Raw genomic sequence first — 22,061 nt, forward strand, 5'->3', positions numbered from 1 at the left:
TAAGAGACTAGAGAAAAGGAGTAAGATTTGTTACACCACGACTTCCATGAGAGGTCTCAAGAGCCTGTGTGCTAGGCTGCCAGAAATCACCTTTACTACTTAGGGCTTGGGTGAGGCACTGCTAGCGAGCCGGAAGGTTTGGGCAGAACGCTTCTAACTGGCATAGGAGTGACTCAGTCACCTAGAAACAAAAGGGTGCCGCCTCTATCGAGCATTCTCGCTGAGAGGCGAGAGTAATTCAAGACACCATCACGGCACCTCTTGCCTGGCCTAACAAAAGACCTTAAACAGTTTTTTCAACAAAAGTGAGGAGAAGGTCTGATAAGATGCGACTAGAAAATTATTGCTTCCATGCATCTTGCCCTTTGGCATAGAGCCAAGAGCCTCCTGGAGCTCCTTCAGAATGGGTTCAGCCTTTAAACTAATCATCTTCCTCCGAGACCTGGGGTTTGTCAATACAGTTCAGAAAGGCATGAATGGAATAAACCCGGCATGCATCCACCCCTGATAAATACCTTGCAGATGTTCTCTGAAAGTGTCATTGGTGATCTTCGTGTCCCCGTCCGTGTGCTATCCAGCCAGATCAAGCGACACAACTGAGGGGCCTCATCTTCTCGCCTCGGCAACCAGGCAGGCGACTGGGCTTGTCCCCTTTCCTATCTAAGTGCTGGAGGTGCATCCTAAGGGTCATCTTGTTCAGTGTGGCCCATATATTGCCTAGGTTATGTTTTACAACGAATTCCTCCATTTGTGCCTCTGGGGGTTCTGTCTCACTGTTGAGTCTTTGCTTGTCTGCTGTCCTGTGCTGTGATTTCTCTCTGCGGCTGTTTTTAATTCCATAGCCCTTGCTCAGACATACCCTCCTCATCACCGCTTTCATTGCCTTCCATTCATTCTTTCTCATCATCATGGACCCCTAGTTGTCGCTGATAAAAGAAGTGAGATGGCCAGACATATATCGTCTGTAAATTTATATGGCAGCATTTTGCAACATAAAATTGGCCCCACTGTCGCTCCCACACACAGTGCAATAGTAACAGGGAGTGATCAGATAAGAATCTACCCAGATATCCGGAAGTATGCAGCTGAGTCACATCCATGCCATGCACTAGGAAGCAGTCTAACCTGCTATAGGTGCCATGTGTTGGTCACTTACAGGAGTATATTTGGATGTCGGGGGTAATGCTTTCCACACATCCACCCAACCTATATTACCTCGGCCAAAGCTGTTATGTTGGGCGCGATGTTGTGTTGGTTGTCTGTCCATTGCTCTATTTAGGACACAGTTGGAGTACCCCACCTAGACCATAGGCATCCAGAGGTATTCCGTTAATAAGTCTTATGACTTATAAAAGAACCCTCTATCATTCGTGTTCGGGCATAGGAATTAAAAATGTACAGTTCCCTCCCATTCAGTGTACCATGCAACACCACGTGTCTCCCCTATGTTGCCCTTGGCATAGGTAAGGCAAAAGGGCACTCTCGGGGCAATCCACACACTAGCACTCCCCTAGCAGAAGCAGAGTATGCCGACAAATTCCCCATGCAGAATAAAGCTGTCCGAATTTTTTTGTCGGTTTAAATGCTTCCGCGAGGTTGGGTCTCTTGTAGATTGCAACTTTCTGGCATTCAAGAAAGGCACCTCACATTCCATGTGATTATATGGTATTGTTATCTCATGTCAGTGCTTTTACGGTTAGCAGTGAGACTGAAGCCAACCATAAGGGAAGAGCTGGGAGACCCAGACCTCCCTGCAATCAGGAGGAGTGGACAGAGCAGGAGAGAAATCAGTGCAACCAGTAGCAAGCAATAATAACCAAAACATCTTACAATGAGACAAAAGAAACAAGCCTCACCCACCCCATACCCTGGGTGAAGGCATGTCAAACTCGCAATTCTGGTCCTGCCCATGATTTCCTGGCCAAAGCAACACTCAGCTCAGTTCCCCAATTTAGATACAAAAGATATGTATGGGCTATCCTTGCCTGGCTCTTCATCCACCACTTAAACCAACAGAGACAGGAGCATGAGCCCTCCCCCACCTCCCTGCACAGAGACAAGACGGCTTCCGGGGTGCCGTGGGAGGTTCCGTCCTTAGGTATTGATGCCCCATAATGGCCAGTGCCCCCCTCAAGAATAGCAGAAATGAAAAGACTTAAAAGTTTTTCCATCTTGCCATTGGGATGGGTCCGACCCCAGATCTCCCCGCTGCACTAGCCCATGCATGAGTGGTTTGCAAGGAGTTCAATGTGCACATGCATATTGGCTCAGTTCAGTGCCAGAATGTGTAACAAAAATAACAAGGTGATGGATGGAATGCTTGAATTAACCTGAGCTACTGGCTATTGCTTGGGCTGCTTCCCAATTCATCGTTTTTTCTCCACTATTGCACCATAGTTTGGACCCACCACAGCCCAATCCAACGTTTTTTGCCCACTATACCACCTCAGTTTGTACTCAGCCAGATGCAGATCAGTCTTGACCGTGTCCCTTAATGGAACAGTCCAGCCTGAACTGCCAGGCCAGGTCCTCCCTGAACAGGAACACAAGAGCCCTTAATATGGGCTCCTCAGCCAGGTATAACTTGGTTCCAGTGGTACAGGTAGCCCAGGACCCTCGTCTAGGCATACCCAGTGCATCCCAGTCCATCATTTTTCTCCCACCATGCAACCTCAGTTTCGACCCAGCCATATGCAGATCAGTCTTGATCCTGTTACTCATGGAAACAGTTAAGTCCGAATGTGTAAGGAAGCATCTGGTGCCACTCCATAGTATTGAGATAATGCAAAGGATCCTTCAAATCCCAGTGGTCGAGGAGGATGTTTGGCTTGTGTTCGCCTCCACTTGCATAACCTGCCCCCTCCCATCCCATTCATCCTGTGGAGTTAAATTCTCTATGGAGGAAATCAGTTCCTCATTCTGCCTAGTGCCATCCATCTGGACCAGCACTTGCATAGTTCCCCACACCCTGGTTTCGGATTTCCCATTTGAACCACCTGCCTTTCCGCACTGGCCCCTCAGCCTGCCCCCTCACAGATGGCTCTGACTCCTGCCTGATCATCGCACGAGTACTTTGTCCTAGAGTCCCACCCAAGCCCAAACCTCCTCCAGGTGTTCAAAGAAGTGAGTTTTTCCATTTGCTTTGGCTTGCAGGTGTGCGGGGTAGAGAAGCATGTGCTTGAGATTCATAGCATTGAGCATTTGTTTACTTCTAAAAAGGATTTCCCCTGAATCTGAACAGTATGTGTGTAATTAGGGTAAATGGTGCTTTTGTGATTTTCATAGTGCACTGTTCCCACTTTTGTAACAGCTTTTAATTTAAAAAAAAACAACCCTGTACCTGTAAGACAAGGAAACAATCCGTCACTGGCAGGCAAGGAACCCGGACCAATTACGATGCTCAATTCAATATGCTGCCCTCATGTGCTGTAAGAAATTGTGCTGATGAAGGCTCCTCTCCGTGGTGGAGTTGACAGGGTGCTCATGAGGCTGGCCTCTCAGGAGGGCCCAGCTGCCAGTTTTCCCCACCTATCTCAAATGACCCCCACCAGGGTCTGCACTTGGATGCTGCGGTAGGAGGAGAGCCTCACCAGTGACCCCATCTAAGCAAGTGAGCCATCCGTGTGCCTTGCCCCTGTGTTTTCTTCATGAACAACCAACAGACAAACAGCACCACTCCCTGGAAGTCCTCGCCCCCACGTGGAGTCTGTCCACCAACCCCCCCATACGGCACTGCCAGCTGGCCACCCCGAGGTGGAGTCTGTCTGAAGCCCCCAGAGCCCTCATCTGTTGCCGCACCACAGCCAGGCCTTTCTTGGCTCCACCGGACAACCAGTTACCCCCAAGCTAGCAGTCATATGCTTGGGGTGAGGACCCTGCGTGGCATGAACGTACTCCCCAGGTGGGCCTCACAGCCACAGCACCCGGATCCCAATCAGCATGGGGGACTCTCTCCATTCCTTGCCCACACTTTTTCTCTTCAGCGTGTTTGGGGGCAGCCAGTCCCCTGCACACAGTCCTCTGCAGCAGTCACCAGTACCAGGAGCTGGCAGCCCTCCCACTACTCCAGGACTGAGGCAAGCATCAGGCTTCACAAAAATGTCAGCGGACTGGTGCTTGCCCTTGGACACAGGGCAGACGCTCCTGCAGGCCACAGTCTGCATCTGGGAGTTAATCAATGTGCCGCTGCCACCATCAGGGCCTGTAGCATGATCCCAGGAGGTCACATTTTTGCATAGACTGGAAAATAGGTTTTAATCAGGGGAAGGTTATACAGGATAATGGACCGATATAGTGGTGCTCTCTAGGAGCACATCTTGTCGGCCATCTTGCTTGGCAACGCCGCCAGGATAATCCTTAACTTGCATAGGAATAAATCATCGATGCCCTCCCAATGGAATAAATAAGCAACTCTTTTGGCAATATCTCATTATACACATCAAATTTAAAAAGTCCCCATTTTAAAAATAACTGATCAAATTCTGTTGGAAAACCATCTAATCCTTTTGGATTTTCTTAGGTGCATACTTGCAGTAAATAAACGCTATGATGTATTACTGTACACAAGTCAGAGAAGATGCAATGAAAACAAAGCACTGCTTACCGCCACTCAGCACATTATAAAGTAAACAGACAGGCAACCATAGTTTCCTACTAGGCAATGGGGATAAATTTGTGTACTTCTCTATATCACAAGCTGAAGATTCTTCTATGGCTGTGCACTTCTTGGAGGTGTTTTTTTTATTTTTATTTTTTACTTTAGATTACTTTTAAGGTAAGGCTTCATCTTACTATATAAAGAGTTTCATAATGTGTTCCCCATTATCTAGTAAGAATTGCTGGTTATATCTGTTTATTTTATGACCCTTTTCTAATTGGCAGCTACAGTCCGTTCTCTACTGTCAGCTGCAACCTGCTTTTTGCCAGTACGTATCCAAAATTGGATCTCTTACGCTACTGGAAGTTGACCATGGCACCTAATTCTTCGGTCAAGTGGTTTAATGCAGGACATTTATTTCCTCGGCTTTGATTAATATAGCCTCTTAAAATGTAATCCTGCTCACTTCCTCATACTTAAGTCATTAGTTTTGCAAAGCATTGTGTGCTGATAACATCCCAGAGGAAGAGATACATGTACCACCGCCTCTTGTTTTTCTACCAATTTGGAAATAATCTGACACTTTAATGACTGTTTGGTGTATTGGTCCCTTTCTTTTTCAAATGTCAGTGTAACACCCAAAGATAGGATTCTCAGACATTTACCATTATTACATTTTCCTACTGAGAAATGTTTGCTTACAGATCTTTGTTTTTACAGCACTTCCATTATCAATCCCTGTCTTTAGCTCTATGTAACAGAAAGCAAAAGAATTTGGGTTCCTTCTCTGCTCTGGAGTTATGTAAAATAATCTCTGATGCCTATTCACCTTATAAGACCCTTGGTTCATTCGGTAAAGCTTCCCTCCTTAGGTCAGTCAATAAGTATAGAGCTTACAAGTGTTCTCTACTGCTCTTTTCGACTGTTTACCTGTGATGCACTTCCCTCACTCAAAGCAGAAAAAGAACTGCACTGGCAATTTTGGGGTCCGTAGTTGTATGCAACATAGAATGCCCACCCATGATTCATTTGGCTCGGGTTGGAAAACTGACTCACAATCTTCTTGACTTTAGCTATAGTGAAACATATTTGCCATTAGGTCTGTTATGATTTGAAGAAATCTTGTAATGACTTCATGCTTTGCCTCTGTCCATGTCTTGCAGTACAGTATAGGTAAGCTATGCCTGTGGAGTTGATGGAACCTCTGATTCAAGACAGCCCAGTTCTTTCCCAGCTCCTCTTGGTGAGCCCCACCTTGGCCATCTGATGATTGAGTTCAGGTGAAGCTCTGTATTAGTGGGTGCCATACTGAACAACCTTGGCACTTTTGAGCTCTTGGCAGTAGTGAAAATGTGAGCTCTTACTAGACATACGCACAGGATTTTAGAGTTGTGGACAAGACTGGAAACCAGTTGGTGAGAAGGTGGCATTTAAGTATCCAGTGGGGTGAAAATTGCCAAGTGGGTGCTAAAATCCCACCACTTCTTAGACTTGCACATAGACCTGAAAGAAGACCAGACTGCCTGTGTGCCAACTCCTAACATAAACTTCTCTTAATGTTTAACAGAAAAGCCCTCAAACATGTGAAAGCCCTAGGCCTTATGTACCAACAGACAGTTCAAATGGAAAACCCCGCAAAACTTTTGCAGTACCATGCAAAACCTCCAATTAACAGCCAAACCAAACTAGTGATGCCATCTTTATTACTCCTTATCTGCTAAAAGAGCTGTGTGGAGAGAAATATGTCATTGCTGCTGTTCAGACATTGGGGTTGTACTCTGATTGTTTGCTGTTCAAGCATATTTTAAATAGTTTTCCTGCTAGAGGTCGTAAAGCAAGAAAGCTGCATTGTGGTATCCTCAATGCTTTGGCGTAACTGTGAGCAACACCACCATTCTTCTTACTAAAGCTGTTTGTCCTTACATGTATAAGCAATGATAATCTTCATCAAGCCAAATGCAAATGTTAAGAAATCAAGTGAACAGTCTCTCGGTGCAAATGACACGTATTGTTTCTAGGACTAACTATGCTGGGAAGCATAAATATGTTTTGTTTACATACTGTAGAATAATTGTGTTTTTGTTTTGTTTTAAAGCATTTTTTTGAGATAACGGATGATCAGTTTGATTTCCATACATACTGTATGCGAAAGATGACCCTACGTGCCTATGTTGATCTCCTGAGATTAGAAGATGTACTCAGGCAGCATGCTTTTTATTTTAAAGCTGCTCGATCAGCGATCGAAATCTACTTGAACCTGCATGACAAGCCCTTGACCAGTGAAAGTAAAGAGCAAGAAGTCAATTCAGGTAAAGTTTGAAGATATGCAGCTTTAGTTTGAGAGTTGAAAGAAGCATCATTTGTTATCACAATGATAGACACAATATTGCTATTGTAGAAGGGTACGTTTTGTTTAATTACATTAATTTGAACGTTCATGTCACTGTCAGCAGCTTAAAATGAAAATACCACAATTTTGATGCTCATCGAGCAAGGGATCCTTTCAAGATTCATAACCTTAAAACCATTCCTGAACTTCAAGATGGTCCTTAAAAACTCCACAAGCATAGTATAATTCTTTCTTTTTAAAGCATTTCCCCCAAAACTGTAAGCATGAACATAAAAAAGAACCTGCGTTGGATCAGAAGCACTTATGTCTTATTTAAAAAAAATAAAAAAAAAGTCAGCAGTCAGTCTGGCTTTCATTAGGATTGAGAGTTTAGCCTTCAAGCACTCAGTTTACTTTGAGTTTTTTTTTTACTCGAGAGACCAGAACTTTGGAATACCCCTGGTATTTGTAATACATTGTTTTCACTCCAGATGCATCCTTTTCACTTCTTAGAGGATTTGTCATTGTATGTTTGCCATTCTGTACTATGTCCTGAAGTAAAAGTTTATTTTGTCCACTCTTTGCCAACAAGAAGATGTTTAAAACACCTACCTTCTGGCATGACATTTCAACATGCAGCCTTAGTTTGAGGAAAAAGACAAATGGCTGTTGTGGGGGAGACCACTGTAGCTGTTTTCAGCTCAGCGTTCCAAGGCCTTGCAGCCTTTTAAAACCTTTTTCCAAACTAGGAATTCGGAAAGTGATATGTGTAATGCTTATGCAGAGGACAGGGGTTGGGCCTTCAGTACTGTCAGCTTCAGTAGTGAGATTTGAATCTAGGGGAGCCATTACAGTCCAGGGAGTCAGCCTCCTTTAGGCACATGATTCATTCTGGCCGCTCTTCACAGCTGGGGTGAGGATGATGACAATAATAATGAAGATAAGGAAGTCTACCTACTAGAGCTTTCCATTGTGACAAAGGCATGCTTAGGATTAACTCCATGTTTCTGCTATCTATGATTTTAACATGAATCAAACTATTTACTCAAAATCCTTGGACTGTAGGTAGGTGTTCCCCCTTCCATTTACTTGCTGCATCGAGAGATTTAAAATACTGAATTTTTAGGGTACGTCTCTCAGATCATCTAGGAGACCTGAGACCAATTTCTTAACAGGCTTTTTACAGATCCCGTGTGGGATGAACTTATTCATGCTGCTATAATTTGAACAGATCTGTTCCACGGCACTCAGCCTAGGATATAGTGCAGCTACAGCTATTGTTTTTCTTACATTACTTCTATGAGATTTATAAATCTGTGTCTTGAAGACCCGGGTGTACTTTTTAATCTACATTACTGCTTGGATGTGGATGTTAGAACAGATGCCCAAGTGAGTCAAATGGCCTTAGTGACGTTTTTCACTTAATTGAACCATCAAATGTCATCCTCCCATGTTTAGCATTGATATGAATTTAATTTTAAACTTGTGAATTGTGGAGGATCACTCACTAGAGAAGGAAAAGTTACACATTTGTAGTAGTAGTTTCTTCCCCGGATTTGTAAGTGATCCTCCATTTATTGACAGTTTCATTTGCTGCACTGATTCTCTTGAAAAAAAGAACTGCCCTGAATGAAGCCCTATAGATTGTTCAACAAATGTAGAAAAGGCACATTTTCAGTGCTTGTATTCATATGTGCTTTTTACATGTGGGTTTCAGATGTATTGTTAACTAGTCTTTAAAATATAATTAGTCTGGGCATTGGCTCCACAGAGAGTGGTATTATCCTCTCACCTTAAGCTATTCACTATTTTGTATAGCATTCTGTCTTTTAGGAAGTGCTTTCTCTGGAATGTCCTCTGGACTATTGTACATCTGAAAAGGAAGGATACTCAATCATCATGCTCTTCGTTACATTGAATTCCTTATCTCATACTTTTATGTCAGCACTGTAAAAGCCAATGGGGCATGCTTTAGTTTGTGAAACAGCATTTTTACATGCAACACATGTAAACTTAATTTGTGGATATCTGTGCTTTATACGTGTTGACACATTCAGGGCAGATCTGTTGGTTTTGTCTGTGCTGATTTGTTTTAGTTTCTAACATTATTTGACTTTTTTTTATAAAAAAGTGAAAGTTATAGAAACATTGGGAAAATTTGATTTCTCAGGTGTTTCCAAGATCCATCTTAGCGGCAAGGAATAATTATATTATGATTCTGGGAAGGAATCCTAGCTGGAAAGCTTTTGTTACCGATAACCGATTTTCTTTCAGCTACTTCTGCCATTAATGTTTTCAGGAACTTTTTCCGAAGTTATAAATTAGTAAGACACGAGATCCATGGACAGTCATCCTACATACCTGCAGCCTTGGCCTTGAAGTGTATCTGCTTGCCTCAAAACTCAATTCCTTTGTTATGGAAACCTCTTGGAATTAAGATTCTTGTTTCGTTTTCAGCAGAACTGCAAAACTTTGGAATGGAGAGGATATCCTCATCACCATTTTTTAGCAACATGGCTTGTGATTATCTGCTGCCTCATCATCCTCATCCAGTAAACTGAGGTATCTATATTGGATCTGAGTTTCACCTAAATATGACCTCCATCGTGGCAAACCTCTGACTCCACAGACCCATCAAAGTAAGGGTGTGCTGTTCTGATCCTAAAGCACGACTTAAGGTGAATATTGGCTGTTGAAGGGCCAGCCCCAGCAGCAGCTGTGCAGAGCTTAAGCGGGTGTCATTGTAAGAAGGGCTGAACTTGAAGGTAGTACAGATGTGAGGATAGCTGAAGAAGCTTTCAGTGGGGTCAGCCGAGACCTGAGCCACTTGTGAAAGAGTGGCTCTGGGCCCACCGACCACCTGCCACCTCTTTGTTTCCTGAAGGTGCTCTATAGGGAGGCAAATTATTTTGAAAACCTGCTGCATGGCCACCCTGAAGCAGTTATCTTCTGCATATACAGAGTTTGCCCAGGAAACTCTGGTGCATCTTTTACAGGATAGAAACTGGCTTGGAAGATGAGAAAGAATCTGATATGGATCGTGAGGATGCAGACTATTAGATCTCACCTGGAAATGGGAGCATTTTGAGGAAGAGTCTTGTTTGGTGGTGTTTTTATTTTTCGTTAAGCTTTGTCCTTCACCTTACCTGAGGAGGATAACCTTAAGTGGTAAGAGTCTTGTTTCTTAGCAGCCTTTTTCATACACAATTTGGCATCCTTCTTGATCGCCTAGCGCATTCATGGAATATTTGTTGCAGGATTTGGAATCATGAGTAAGCCCCAGATTGCACATGCAAATGTTGCATGGGTGTGTGACCAGGCTTTAATTACAACACAAATGACACAGTTTGAAATCTGTGATTTTCGGTGTCAACATCCAGTCTCTGTTGCCAAGTGTTTGGCAGACAGCAGCATTCAAAGTTCTACAAAATCAGGAGTGGAATTCTGATTCCATAGTGAAGGATGGGGGGGAAAAAGTAACTAATAACACAATCTTTTCTCACTTGATGAATTTAATTATTGCTACTAAGGGTACTGGTGTGCAATCGACCAAACTTGTTAAAGGACAGATTTACCATGCAGGTGGCCAAACGGCAGTGCACTAAGTTGTAGTACAAAGGTAGTTTATTTCTTGACCTAAGGGCTTTCTATAGCATGGACAGCAAACCTATATAGTTGTACTTGTATGTTGCTTGTGATACTCAAGAGAATGCGTCACATGTGGATAGCATGTGATGTTAGTTGGTGAATAGAATTTATCCGAGGTGGTTAAATAGATAGTTTTGAAATGGGGGAGTAAGGCAAAGATAAGGAATTAAGATTTCTTGTTTTTAGGAACTTCTGGAAGAACAGTTATGTTTGGTCTTCTTTGAGGATGGTGCCTAGATTTCTCCAGACTTTGTTAGTCATTAAATGTAATTGTGCTTTTTAGGGCTATTCCAGGTTTGCACCAAGACGTCACTGAGAGTATTGCATTGTGTGATTTTGTTGTTTTAAGAGGGACAGTATGTTGGTGAATATTTTGGTAAGATAGCTGTATGCCTGATCTGTTTATTATGAAAAGATATAACAAAGGTGCTAGACCTGACTTAAGGGCAGGTTATTTTTACACTGTGCTAAAACCTGTGGACTCCCGGTACATCTCATCTTACATATTACCATAGTAGGCATAGGTTTTGGTGTAGTTAACCCCTTACATTACAATCCAATTTAAAAACCTATAGGCCTTATTTTTTCCATGGCAAAACTTGCATTAGAAGCCATAGTTCTGATCTTTTTATTATGAACCCCACTTATTTAGTACGAAAGTTATATGTCAAACCCAGTTAGTCTTTAAATGTGGATTATTATTATTACACAATGTTAAAGCGTGAGAAAATGTATTTTCTTACGTAGAATATCACAAACTACAAGGAGCAAGGAATTTGTCTTTTATTCTCTTTGACAAATATTTGAGTTGGACCAGACAGTAGTGGAAGTGAGAATGATAGACACAGAGAGATATGTGGCTAGGTAGAGATACGGATATATACATAGAGATGTAGATGTACAGATTGAGCAATAGAGGAATATAGATACAGCAAAATAGAGTCAAAGCTAGAGATAGATGCACTGGTGAGCCTGTTCATTAGCTTTCCATTTTCTCCTTTATTAGGTTCCCTTTCATTTTTTTCTACTCCTTTTTCTGTTCGGTTTGTTTTTGTTTGGTGAGTCGTGAAGCTTTTCAGATAGTGTAACCAGGCTGTTCACTTGCCACATCTGCAGTGTGCTGCAGCCACTGCTTATAAGCCCAGCAGCCATCTTAAAATGGTATCATTGTTTCATTATTCCAAGATAGCATCTACATTTAGAGTCATTTGATCGCCATCTTGGATTGGTACAACAGTGATGCTCTATGTACAATACTATTCAAAGACAGCCCCTCAATGATATGTTTTCTGAGCTGCCATTTTAAGTGGTATTCTGCACAGTTTTGTTATTTTAGTGGCCCAAGATAGCAAAGACGTTGCTAAGTGGGGCAGCCATGTTGGGGCTTTAAAACAGTACCACTTTTGCAACAGAGCTTCCTACTGTGATGTTTAATTGAATTAGTTTATTGTAAGCATATGCCTGCCATATTTAGGTAGAGTCATGTTAACTTTTTTTCTATTTTTGTTCTTTTAATTTATCTCCTGCTTGTTTAAATTGTGTGTTTTTATTGTGGAGGTTTGTGGGTGAATGTAAAAATGAGTCAGTGGGTGGATGAATGGATACATGACAGGCACATATAAGTTTTTGAAGCATAGAAGCAAGAAGTGCTTGTGAATTGTAATTGTATTTATATAGCGCTTACTACACCTGATGAGGCATCGAATCGCTTTCGTTCAGTAGAACAATACTCCAAAACCCAAAAGGATTAGTGGTGGATTAATATAGGGAAGTATAAGTATAGTATTTGTTTTAGTATGGGGAACTATGAGTTAATTTGAGCGTTGGACATGTAAGTCTGTTAGTTGGATTGAATGGAATAATGAAGGGATATAAGTCAAGAATCCAGAAAGTGTTAATTGGGAGATCAGAGTAATAATGTGAGATTTTGGAGGAGTAAAGGAGAGATGGAGGAGGGAAGAGTCTGTAGAAAGGGATTAGGGAGATCCAAGAAGTAAAATGAGGTTTGGCATGAGTCAACGGAGAAATACATGAGGGGAACCTTAGTAGGGTTGTGTGGGAGATCATAGTAGTAAACTTAGGTTTGTGTGAGCTAGGAGGCATAGAGGAGAGAGGAGTCTAGGAAGGGTTATTGGAATATCATAGTAGTAGAATGAGGTTTGGGATGAGTCAGAGAGTGGAGAAGAAAGATAGGTTGAGAGAGGTTTAGAGTGAGACTGAGTAGTGCATTGGAGAGTAATTTTTTTCTCTTGTACAGTAGAGATAAAGTAACATATAGATACATGATCACATAGAAAGGGACTATATTATAAGGAAGATACTATATTGATTTTTAAAGTTACATAAACACAGACTTTCAAGTGTTGCGATATTTGAAGGTAATTTCTTGGTGTACTTTTTATAACATTTTTTAAAATATTTTCCTCAGTATTTCATTAGTGAAATGCTTGTAGATAAATAGTTAAGATAATATTTACCTATTTTGATAAATAAATAAAACAGACTCATAAGCATCTAATCAAACAACTTATATAGAAACAATGCAGTGAGCTATGAACATGAAAAGCATTGAGATATATATATATATATATATATATATATATATATATATATATATATATATATGTTCGATGGCATGTGTAGCTGCAGATACCCATGCTATGCATACGTCTGCCATCTAGTGTTGGGCTCGGAGTGTTACAAGTTGTTTTTCTTTGAAGAAGTGTTTTCGAGTCACAGGATCGAGTGACGACTCCTCATCGACTCCATGTTAGATTTTCTTGCCGCCATCGGGTTCGCACGTGTTTCCTTTCGCTCCGATAGTTCGATTTGGAAAATCTTGAAAACTCTTCATTTCTCGTCGGTATTGTTTCAATTGTGTTACACCTTCGATCGACACTTCTGTACCATCGAAACAAACATCTTTACTCGCCCTTCGGGATGCGCGTGCACCCAACTCGGGCCTGGTCGGGCCGACCGCGTGGAAGACTCATAGATTGGACTCCATTCCGATTCTGTCCTCAGTGCCACGCCAAATTCCCTCATATGGACCAACACCTTGTCTGTAATCTCTGCATTTCCCCTGACCAACAGGAAGAAAATTGCGAGGCCTGCAGATCATTCCGGTCGAAGAAGACACTCTGGGACAGAAGAGCACAGAGACTCGAGATGGCATCAAAAAGCACCAAGCATCTCGACATCGAAGGGGAAGAAATTATGCAGACCGCAGTCTCCGTTTGAGGATCCGACTCCGACCAGGATTCTGAGGAAAGACCGGTTACAGCAGGACAGCACGTGAGTAGGCCTGCCCCTGTGTCATCTAAGCCCAACATAAGGCCTTGGGGGCGCCACTGCCGGAAGGCAAGGGCTCGACCCGAAAGAAAACCCTCGGTGACCAACCCACCAGCTCAACACCGAAGAAGGCCACCCCTCCGAAGCCATCAGACTCGAGCCGAAGCTCTGTGTCCGAACCGAGCAAACACCTCTCTTGGGAGTCGAAATCTCTAAAATCATTTTCGGAGCCGAGACCATCTTCAACCCCATCTTTTTCTATACCAAAAAAGTCCGCTTCGGAGCGGAAAAAAACCTAGTTATACTGAGGAGCATGGACTTTCAAAAGCACTTAGAGAAAGCCAAAAAACTACTGAGGAGGACTCACAAATGCAACCAATCATGGAAAAATGGATGAAAGGCAAGCCAGGATTCATATCCATAAAGAAACTGGCAGAGTTTTAACCGCACCTCCTCCAAAACCAAAGAGGAAATTAGCCTTTCAAGAGGAATTGGACACTACACAGCCTCCAGCTAAAGTGCCAAAAACAAAGGATAGACCTCAATTTTCTCCTCCTTAGTCTCCTCCTCACTCTCCACATCTACATATCTCTCCTCTTACCAGTCCTACACCTATTCAGTCACCATCACACTCATTTGATTCGCAGCAGGACAATGTGGATCCATGGAATCTTTATGATCCAGACCCCATTCCAGACAATAACCCAGATTGCTATCCCTCTAAGCCTTCACCACCAGAGGATAGTACAGGCTACACTTAAGTGATAGCTAGGGCAGCAACTTATCATAATGTCACCATGCATACTGAACCATTAGAGTATGATTTCTTATTTAATACACTCTCCCCCACGCATGCAACATATCAGTCGCTTCCTATGCTCCCCGGCATACTAAAACATGCTGACCAGATATTTAGAAAGCCGGTAAAGGCAAGAATAATTACTCCTAGAGTGTAGAAGAAATATAAACCAACTCTTTCCGATCCTGTCTATATCACCCAACAACTACCTCCAGACTCAGTAGTGGTAAGCGCTGCCAGGAAGAGGGCGAACTCACAGTTGTTATGTGATGCACCCCACCAGACAAAGAGAGTAGGAAGCTTGATGCTGCAGGGAAGAGGGTGGCATCTCAGACAGCCAACCAGTGGAGAATAGCCAACTCACAGGCGTTGTTGGCTAGATGTGACCGGGCCCACTGGGACGAGATGAAAGATAAAATCCAGCATCTCCCCAAAGAACAGCAAAAAAGGACACAACAAATAGTGGCGGAAGGGCAAGCCATCACTACTAATCAAAGTAGGTCGGCCCCAGACTCTGCAGATACAGCCGCCAGAACCATCAACACTGCTGTAACCATAAGGAGACATGCATGGCTTAGGTCTTCAGGATTCAAACCTGAAATCTAACAGGCAGTGTTGAATATGCCATTCAACCAAAAACAGCTTTTCGGCCCAGAGGTCGACACTGCTATAGAGAAAATGCAGAAGGATTCAGACACCACAAAAGCCATGGGTGCATTATACACCACACAATACAGGGGATCCTTTCGTAAACCCCAATTTAGAGGTGGATTTAGAGCCCAAACTACGGAGACATCCACATCACAGCCCAAGCTGGCCTACCAACGTCAATACCAACGAGGTGGTTTCAAAAACACCTATAGAGGCCAGTACCCCAGAGGCAGAGGAAAATATCAAACACCAAAACAAGCCTCACAACAAAGTAAACAGTGACTTGTGCCATTCCTTTCCAATCCACACCTCCCCTGTGGGGGGAAGACTGCAAAAGTTCCACAGCAATTGGTTTAACATTACCACAGACAACTGGATATCATCAATTATCCGCAGTGGCTATTGCCTAGAATTGATACAAACGCCACCAAACATTCCACCAAAACCACACAGGCTATCCACAGACCATATCACTCTGTTACAGGAAGAAGTCAAATCTCTATTACTCAAACAAGCAATAGAAGCTGTGCCACAAAATCAAGTAGGGAAGAGAGTTTCCTCACTGTATTTCCTCATTCCCAAAAAGGATGGAACCTTAAGGCCAATATTAGATCTCAGAACCCTCAATCTTTACATCCTGTCAGAACACTTTCATATGGTAACATTACAGGATGTTATCCCACTACTTCAGCAACACAATTTCATGGCAATATTAGACCTCAAATATCCATATTTTCACATCCATCCTGCGCACAGAAAATATCTCAGGTTTGTCATTCAAGGAAAGCATTATCAGTTCAAAATGTTACCCTTTGGAATAACAAAAGCTCCAAGGGTATTCACAAAGTGCCTGGTGGTAGTCGGAGCCTACCTAAGAAGACAACACATTCATGTCTTTCCATATCTAGACGATTAGCTCATAAAATCAGTCATACACAGTGTCAAAACCATTCGCATTATGTAATACAAACCCTGCACACGCTAGGGTTCTCAATAAACTACCAAAAGTCATAACTACAGCCTGTGCAAATACAACAGTATTTAGGGGCAATACTAAATACTCAAAAAGCGCTTGCAAGTCCAAATACGCAAAGAATACAAGCATTTCACAATATATTGGCACAAATATAGGCAGGTCAACAGTACACTGTCAAATTGGTCATGAAAGTATTAGGTATGATGGCATCATGTATTGCAATTGTTCCACATGTAGGACTAAACATGCGGCCCTTGCAACAGTGCCTTGCACAACAATGGTCACAAGCACACGGTCAACTTCAAGATCTAGTGTTGATAGACCGCCAAACATACATGTCCCTTCAGTGGTGGAATTCCACAAATCTAAACAAAGGGTGGCCATTTCATGACCCTGTGCCTCAAACCATACTTACAACAGATACATCAATGATTGGCTGGGGAGCTCACCTCAACAATCACAACATTCAAGGACAATGGAATGCCCAACACAAACAGCTACACATAAATCACTTAGAGCTGTTAGCTGTCTTCCTAGCACTCAAAGCTTTTCAGCCTCTCTTTATTCACACAAATGTCCTGATCAAAACATACAACATGACCACCATGTATTACCTAAACACATAAATCACTTAGAGCTGTTAGCTGTCTTCCTAGCACTCAAAGCTTTTCAGCCTCTCTTTATTCACACAAATGTCCTGATCAAAACATACAACATGACCACCATGTATTACCTAAACAAACAAGGAGAGACACATTTGTCCCAACTCTCCCTCCTAACTCAAAACATATGGAAATGGGCAATACACAACCAAATTCACCTGGTAGCACAATACATTGCAGGGATATACAATCAAATAGCGGATGTTCTCAGCAGAAATCATCAACAGACACACGAGTGGGAGATTCACCCTCAAGTACTTAAAAAATTATTTTAACAATGGAGAACACTAGACATAGATCTGTTCGCCACAAGCGAAAACGCAAAATGCCAAAACTTCACAACCAGGTACCCACATCCCCTATCTAAGGGCAATGCTCTATGGATCAATTGGTCAGGGATATTTTCTTACGCCTTTCCCCCTCTCCCACTCATTCCATTTCTAGTCAACAAATTGCGTCAAAACACGCTCAGTCTGATACTTATAGCGCCAACGTGGGCACATAAGGCGTGGTACACAACGCTACTAGATCACACTAGTACCACACTCCCAAACAGACCAGATCTGTTGACACAAAGCAAAGGGCAGATCAGGCACCCAAATCCCAACACACTCAATCTAGCGATTTGGCTCCTGAGGTCATAGAATTTGGGTATTTACAACTACCTACTGAATGTATGGCAGTAATTAAGCAAGCAGGAAAACCCACTACCAGACAGGGCTATGACAACAAATGGAAAAGATTTGTATATTACTGTCAATCTAAACAAATTGCCACTCTTTCAGCATCAATACAAGATATTGTATGCTACTTATTTCATTTACAAAAATCAAATTTAGCATTCTCTTCTATAAAAATACATCTCACTTCAATTTCTGCATATTTGCAAAATATATAGCACAGCTCTTTATTTAGAGTTCCTGTTATCAAAGCCTTCATGGGAGGTTTAAAACGCATCATCCCACCCAGAACACCTCCAGTTCCTTTGTGGAATTTAAACATAGTGCGTACGCGTCTTATGGGCCTACCATTTGAACCTATGCACTCATGTCAAATGCAATTCTTAACATGGAAGGTTGCCTTCCTAGTGGCAATTACATAATTGCGAAAAGTTAGTGAAATTTAAGCTTTCAATATTGAAGAAACGTTCATACAAGTACACAAACATAAAGTCATACTACGAACTAACCCTAAATTTCTTCCTAAAGTAGTATCACCTTTTCATATCAATCAAACAGTGGAACTACCAGTCTTCTTCCCACAGCCAGATTCTGTAGCAGAAAGAGCTCTACATATATTAGACATTAAAAGAGCTCTAATGTACTACATAGATACCATTCAGGAAAACTAAACAGCTATTTGTAGCTTTTCAAAAACCTCATACTGGTAACCCCATTTCAAAACAAGGTTTAGCAAGATGGATAGTAAAATGTATCCAAACATGTTACCTCCAAGCTAGAAGACCACTCTTAGTTGCTCCTAAAGCACATTCCACAAGGAAGAAAAGTGCTACAATGGCCTTCTTAGGAAATATACCAATGGCTGAAATATGTAAAGCAGCTACTTGGTCAACACCACAAACATTTACTAAACATGATTGTGTAGATGTTTTAGCAGCACAGCAAGCCACAGTAGGTCAGGCTGTACTAAGAACATTATTTCAAACAACTTCAACTCCTACAGGCTATCCACCGCTTTTATGGGAGGAATAACTGCTTTCTAGTCTATGCATATCATGTGTATCTGCAGCTACACATGCTATCGAATGGAAAATGTCATTTACCCAGTGTACATCTGTTTGTGGCATGTTCCGCTGCAGATTCACATGCACCCTCCCACCTCCCCGGGAGCCTGTAGCCGTTTCAGTTAAAAACATTTGTACATATGTATATATATATAAATTTGCATTAGCATGGACATCTCTTTTCTTTTCACCTATATACTCTATCACTCCTACCTTACCCTCTGCGGGAAAACAATCTAACATGGAGTTGATGCCCATGCGCAATGGAGCCGAAGAGGAGGGGTCACTCGATCCCGTGACTCGAAAACACTTCTTCGAAGAAAAACAACTTGTAACACTCCGAGCCCAACACAAGATGGCAGAAGTACAATGCACAGCATGTGAATTTGCAGCGGAACATGCCACGCACAAATGTACACTGGGTAAGTGACATTTTCCATATATATATATATATATATATATATATATGTTAAATGGCATGTGTAGCTGCAGATACACATGCTGTGCATTATCCTGCCATCTAGTGTTGGGCTCTGGGTGTTACAAGTTGTTTTTCTTCGAAGAAGTCTTTTCGAGTCACGCAACCGAGGGACTCTTCCCTTTCGGCTCCATTGCGCATGGGCGTCGACTCCATCTTAGATTGTTTTCTTTCCGCCATCGGGTTCGGACGTGTTCCTCTTCGCTCCGTATTTCGAATCGGGAAAGTTAGCTAAATATCGAAAATTCGACGGTATTGTTCACGCTCGGTACCGGTTTAGTGTTAGCTTATCGACACCGATAGTAGAAGCGCTCCAGCGGCCCTTCGGGGCTTCCGCTCTTCAGCGGGGCCTGGTCGGCCCGACCGCATCCATCGACAAAACTAATGGACCGGGCCCCCTTCCGCTTCTGTCCGAAGTGCCACTCGAAGTATCCTTATACAGACCAACACTTGGTCTGTAATCTGTGTCTATCACCAGAACACAGGGAGGATACTTGTGAGGCCTGTCAGGCGTTTCGATCTAAAAAGACCCTACGGGACCAAAGAGCCAGAAGACTACAAATGGCGTCGACACCGAGAGAACAACTCGACATCGAAGAGGAGGAAAGAATTTCCATCCAGGGGACGGACTCAGACGATTCCGAAAATGAGCGACCCACGGCGATGCAGAAAATAGTGAGTAAAACTGCCCCGTCCAAGACTCACACAAAGATTGTTAAGGCCAAGGGGATGCCACCGCCAGATGGCCATGGCTTAACCCATCGAAAAGACGGTGACCAAACATCGGCACCGAAAAAGGCCAAAGACTTGCTGAAGACATCCGACTCCGGTCGAGATTCAGGCACCGAACGATCTCGACACCGAGAGTTCGACTCACCCAAGGTGAGAAAAGTAACATCGGAACCAAAAAAGACTTTATCGGAAGCATCGGCACAGAAGAGCAAAGACTTTCCAGCCAAATGCACGAACACAGATTTGAGCAGGAAATAAGTATGGGGGAACCAGACCATACCCAAAGGAGGTTGCATATCCAGAAAGAGACTGGAAAAATACAAACTCTTCCTCCAATTAAAACCAAAAGAAAGCTGGCATTTCATGAGTCAGAACTGCAGCCGAAGGCAAAGGTAGCAAGAGATAAAACCCCACCACCAAGGTTTTTGCCACAACCTTCTCCACTACACTCACCACCGCTGTCCTCGGTAACAACACCCCCAATGCAGTCACCTACTCATACAGGGATGACACAGGATGATCCAGATGCATGGGACTTAGACAACAGCCCTGATTGTTACCCAACAAGGCCGTCACCTCCAGAGGACAGTACTGCATATACGCAGGTACTATCAAGGGCAGCTACATTCCACAATGTAGCAATGCATTCAGAGCCAATAGAGGATGATTTCCTATTCAACACCTTGGCATCCACCCACACTTCATACCAGAGTCTGCCAATGCTCCCAGGCATGCTCAAGCACGCAAAACAGGTCTTCCAGGACCCAGTTAAAGGAAGGGCTATTACGCCTAGGGTGGAGAAAAAATACAAACCTCCCCCAATGGACCCTGTGTATAAACGTGTGGCAGCACAGGCAGCCAATCAATGGCGGATCGCAAACTCACAAGCCCTGCTGGCTCGCTACGACAGGGCACACTGGGACGAGATGCAACACATTGTACAGCACTTGCCCAAAGAACACCAAAAACGTGCCCAACAGGTTGTGGAAGAAGAACAAGCAATATCCAACAACCAAATAAGGTCCGCATTAGACTCGGCAGACACACCAGCACGAACAGTCAACACTGCTGTAACCATTCGCAGGCATGCATGGTTACGAAGCTCGGGCTTTAAACCAGAAATCCAACAAGCTGTGTTAAACATGCCTTTTAACCAGGAGCAATTGTTTGGGCCGGAAGTGGACACTGCGATTGAACAATTAAAGAAGGACACGGCCAAAGCCATGGGCTCGCTCTACTCCCCACAGAGCAGCGGCACATTTAGAAAGCCACAATTTAGAGGGGGTTTTCGAATGCAAACACCAGAGCCTTCCACTTCGCAAACCAGACCTACCTATCTGGGACAATACCAGAGAGGAGGGTTTTGTGGCTCATACAGAGGTGGACAATTCCCAAGAGGAAGGGGAATATTCCAAACACCTAAAACAAATCAAACAGTTACTTCAATGTCACAAAACCCCACCACTTATCACCAGTGGGGGGGGAGACTTACCACATACTACCAAAAGTGGACACACATAACTACGGACGCATTGGTCCTAGCCATTATCCAACATGGTTATTGCATAGAATTCATAAATTTCCCGCCAGATGTGCCACCAAGGGCACACAATATGTCCAAACAACACTTAGGCCTATTACAACTAGAGGTCCAAGCATTATTACAAAATCAAGCAATAGAGTTAGTACCCAAACATCAGAAAGGAACAGGTGTCTACTCACTATATTTCCTAATTCCAAAAAAGGACAAAACGTTAAGACCTATATTAGACCTCAGAACACTGAATCTCTTCATCAAGTCAGATCACTTTCACATGGTAACACTTCAAGACGTGGTACCCTTACTAAAAAAAGAGGACTACATGTCAACGTTAGATCTCAAGGATGCCTACTTTCACATACCCATACATCCTTCTCACAGAAAATACTTAAGGTTTGTAATACACGGCGTACACTATCAATTCAAAGTGTTACCGTTCGGGATAACAACAGCCCCATGGGTATTCACAAAATGCCTTCCAGTAGTTATCGCTCACATAAGGAGACAGCACATGCACGTATTCCCATACTTAGACGACTAGCTAATTAAAACCAGCACTCAACAACAGTGTCTTCTTCACACGCAATACGTTATAGAAACTCTACACAAACTAG

At 42.9% G+C, this 22,061-nt stretch overlaps 1 protein-coding gene across 4 annotated transcripts in view; it reads left to right on the forward strand.

Annotated features, from left to right (window-relative positions):
* Positions 1-22,061, forward strand: part of NAA16 (N-alpha-acetyltransferase 16, NatA auxiliary subunit) — a 476,406-nt gene that overhangs the window by 373,590 nt on the left and 80,755 nt on the right. For all 4 annotated transcript variants that reach the window (XM_069205334.1, XM_069205337.1, XM_069205335.1 and 1 more), the window contains one exon: positions 6,693-6,906. In XM_069205334.1, the coding sequence (XP_069061435.1) occupies positions 6,693-6,906 (214 nt within the window). The remainder of the gene's footprint in view (positions 1-6,692; positions 6,907-22,061) is intronic.

Source organism: Pleurodeles waltl, chromosome 8, assembly GCF_031143425.1.
Source record: "Pleurodeles waltl isolate 20211129_DDA chromosome 8, aPleWal1.hap1.20221129, whole genome shotgun sequence".
In the NCBI taxonomy this organism is placed as follows: Eukaryota; Metazoa; Chordata; class Amphibia; order Caudata; family Salamandridae; genus Pleurodeles; species Pleurodeles waltl.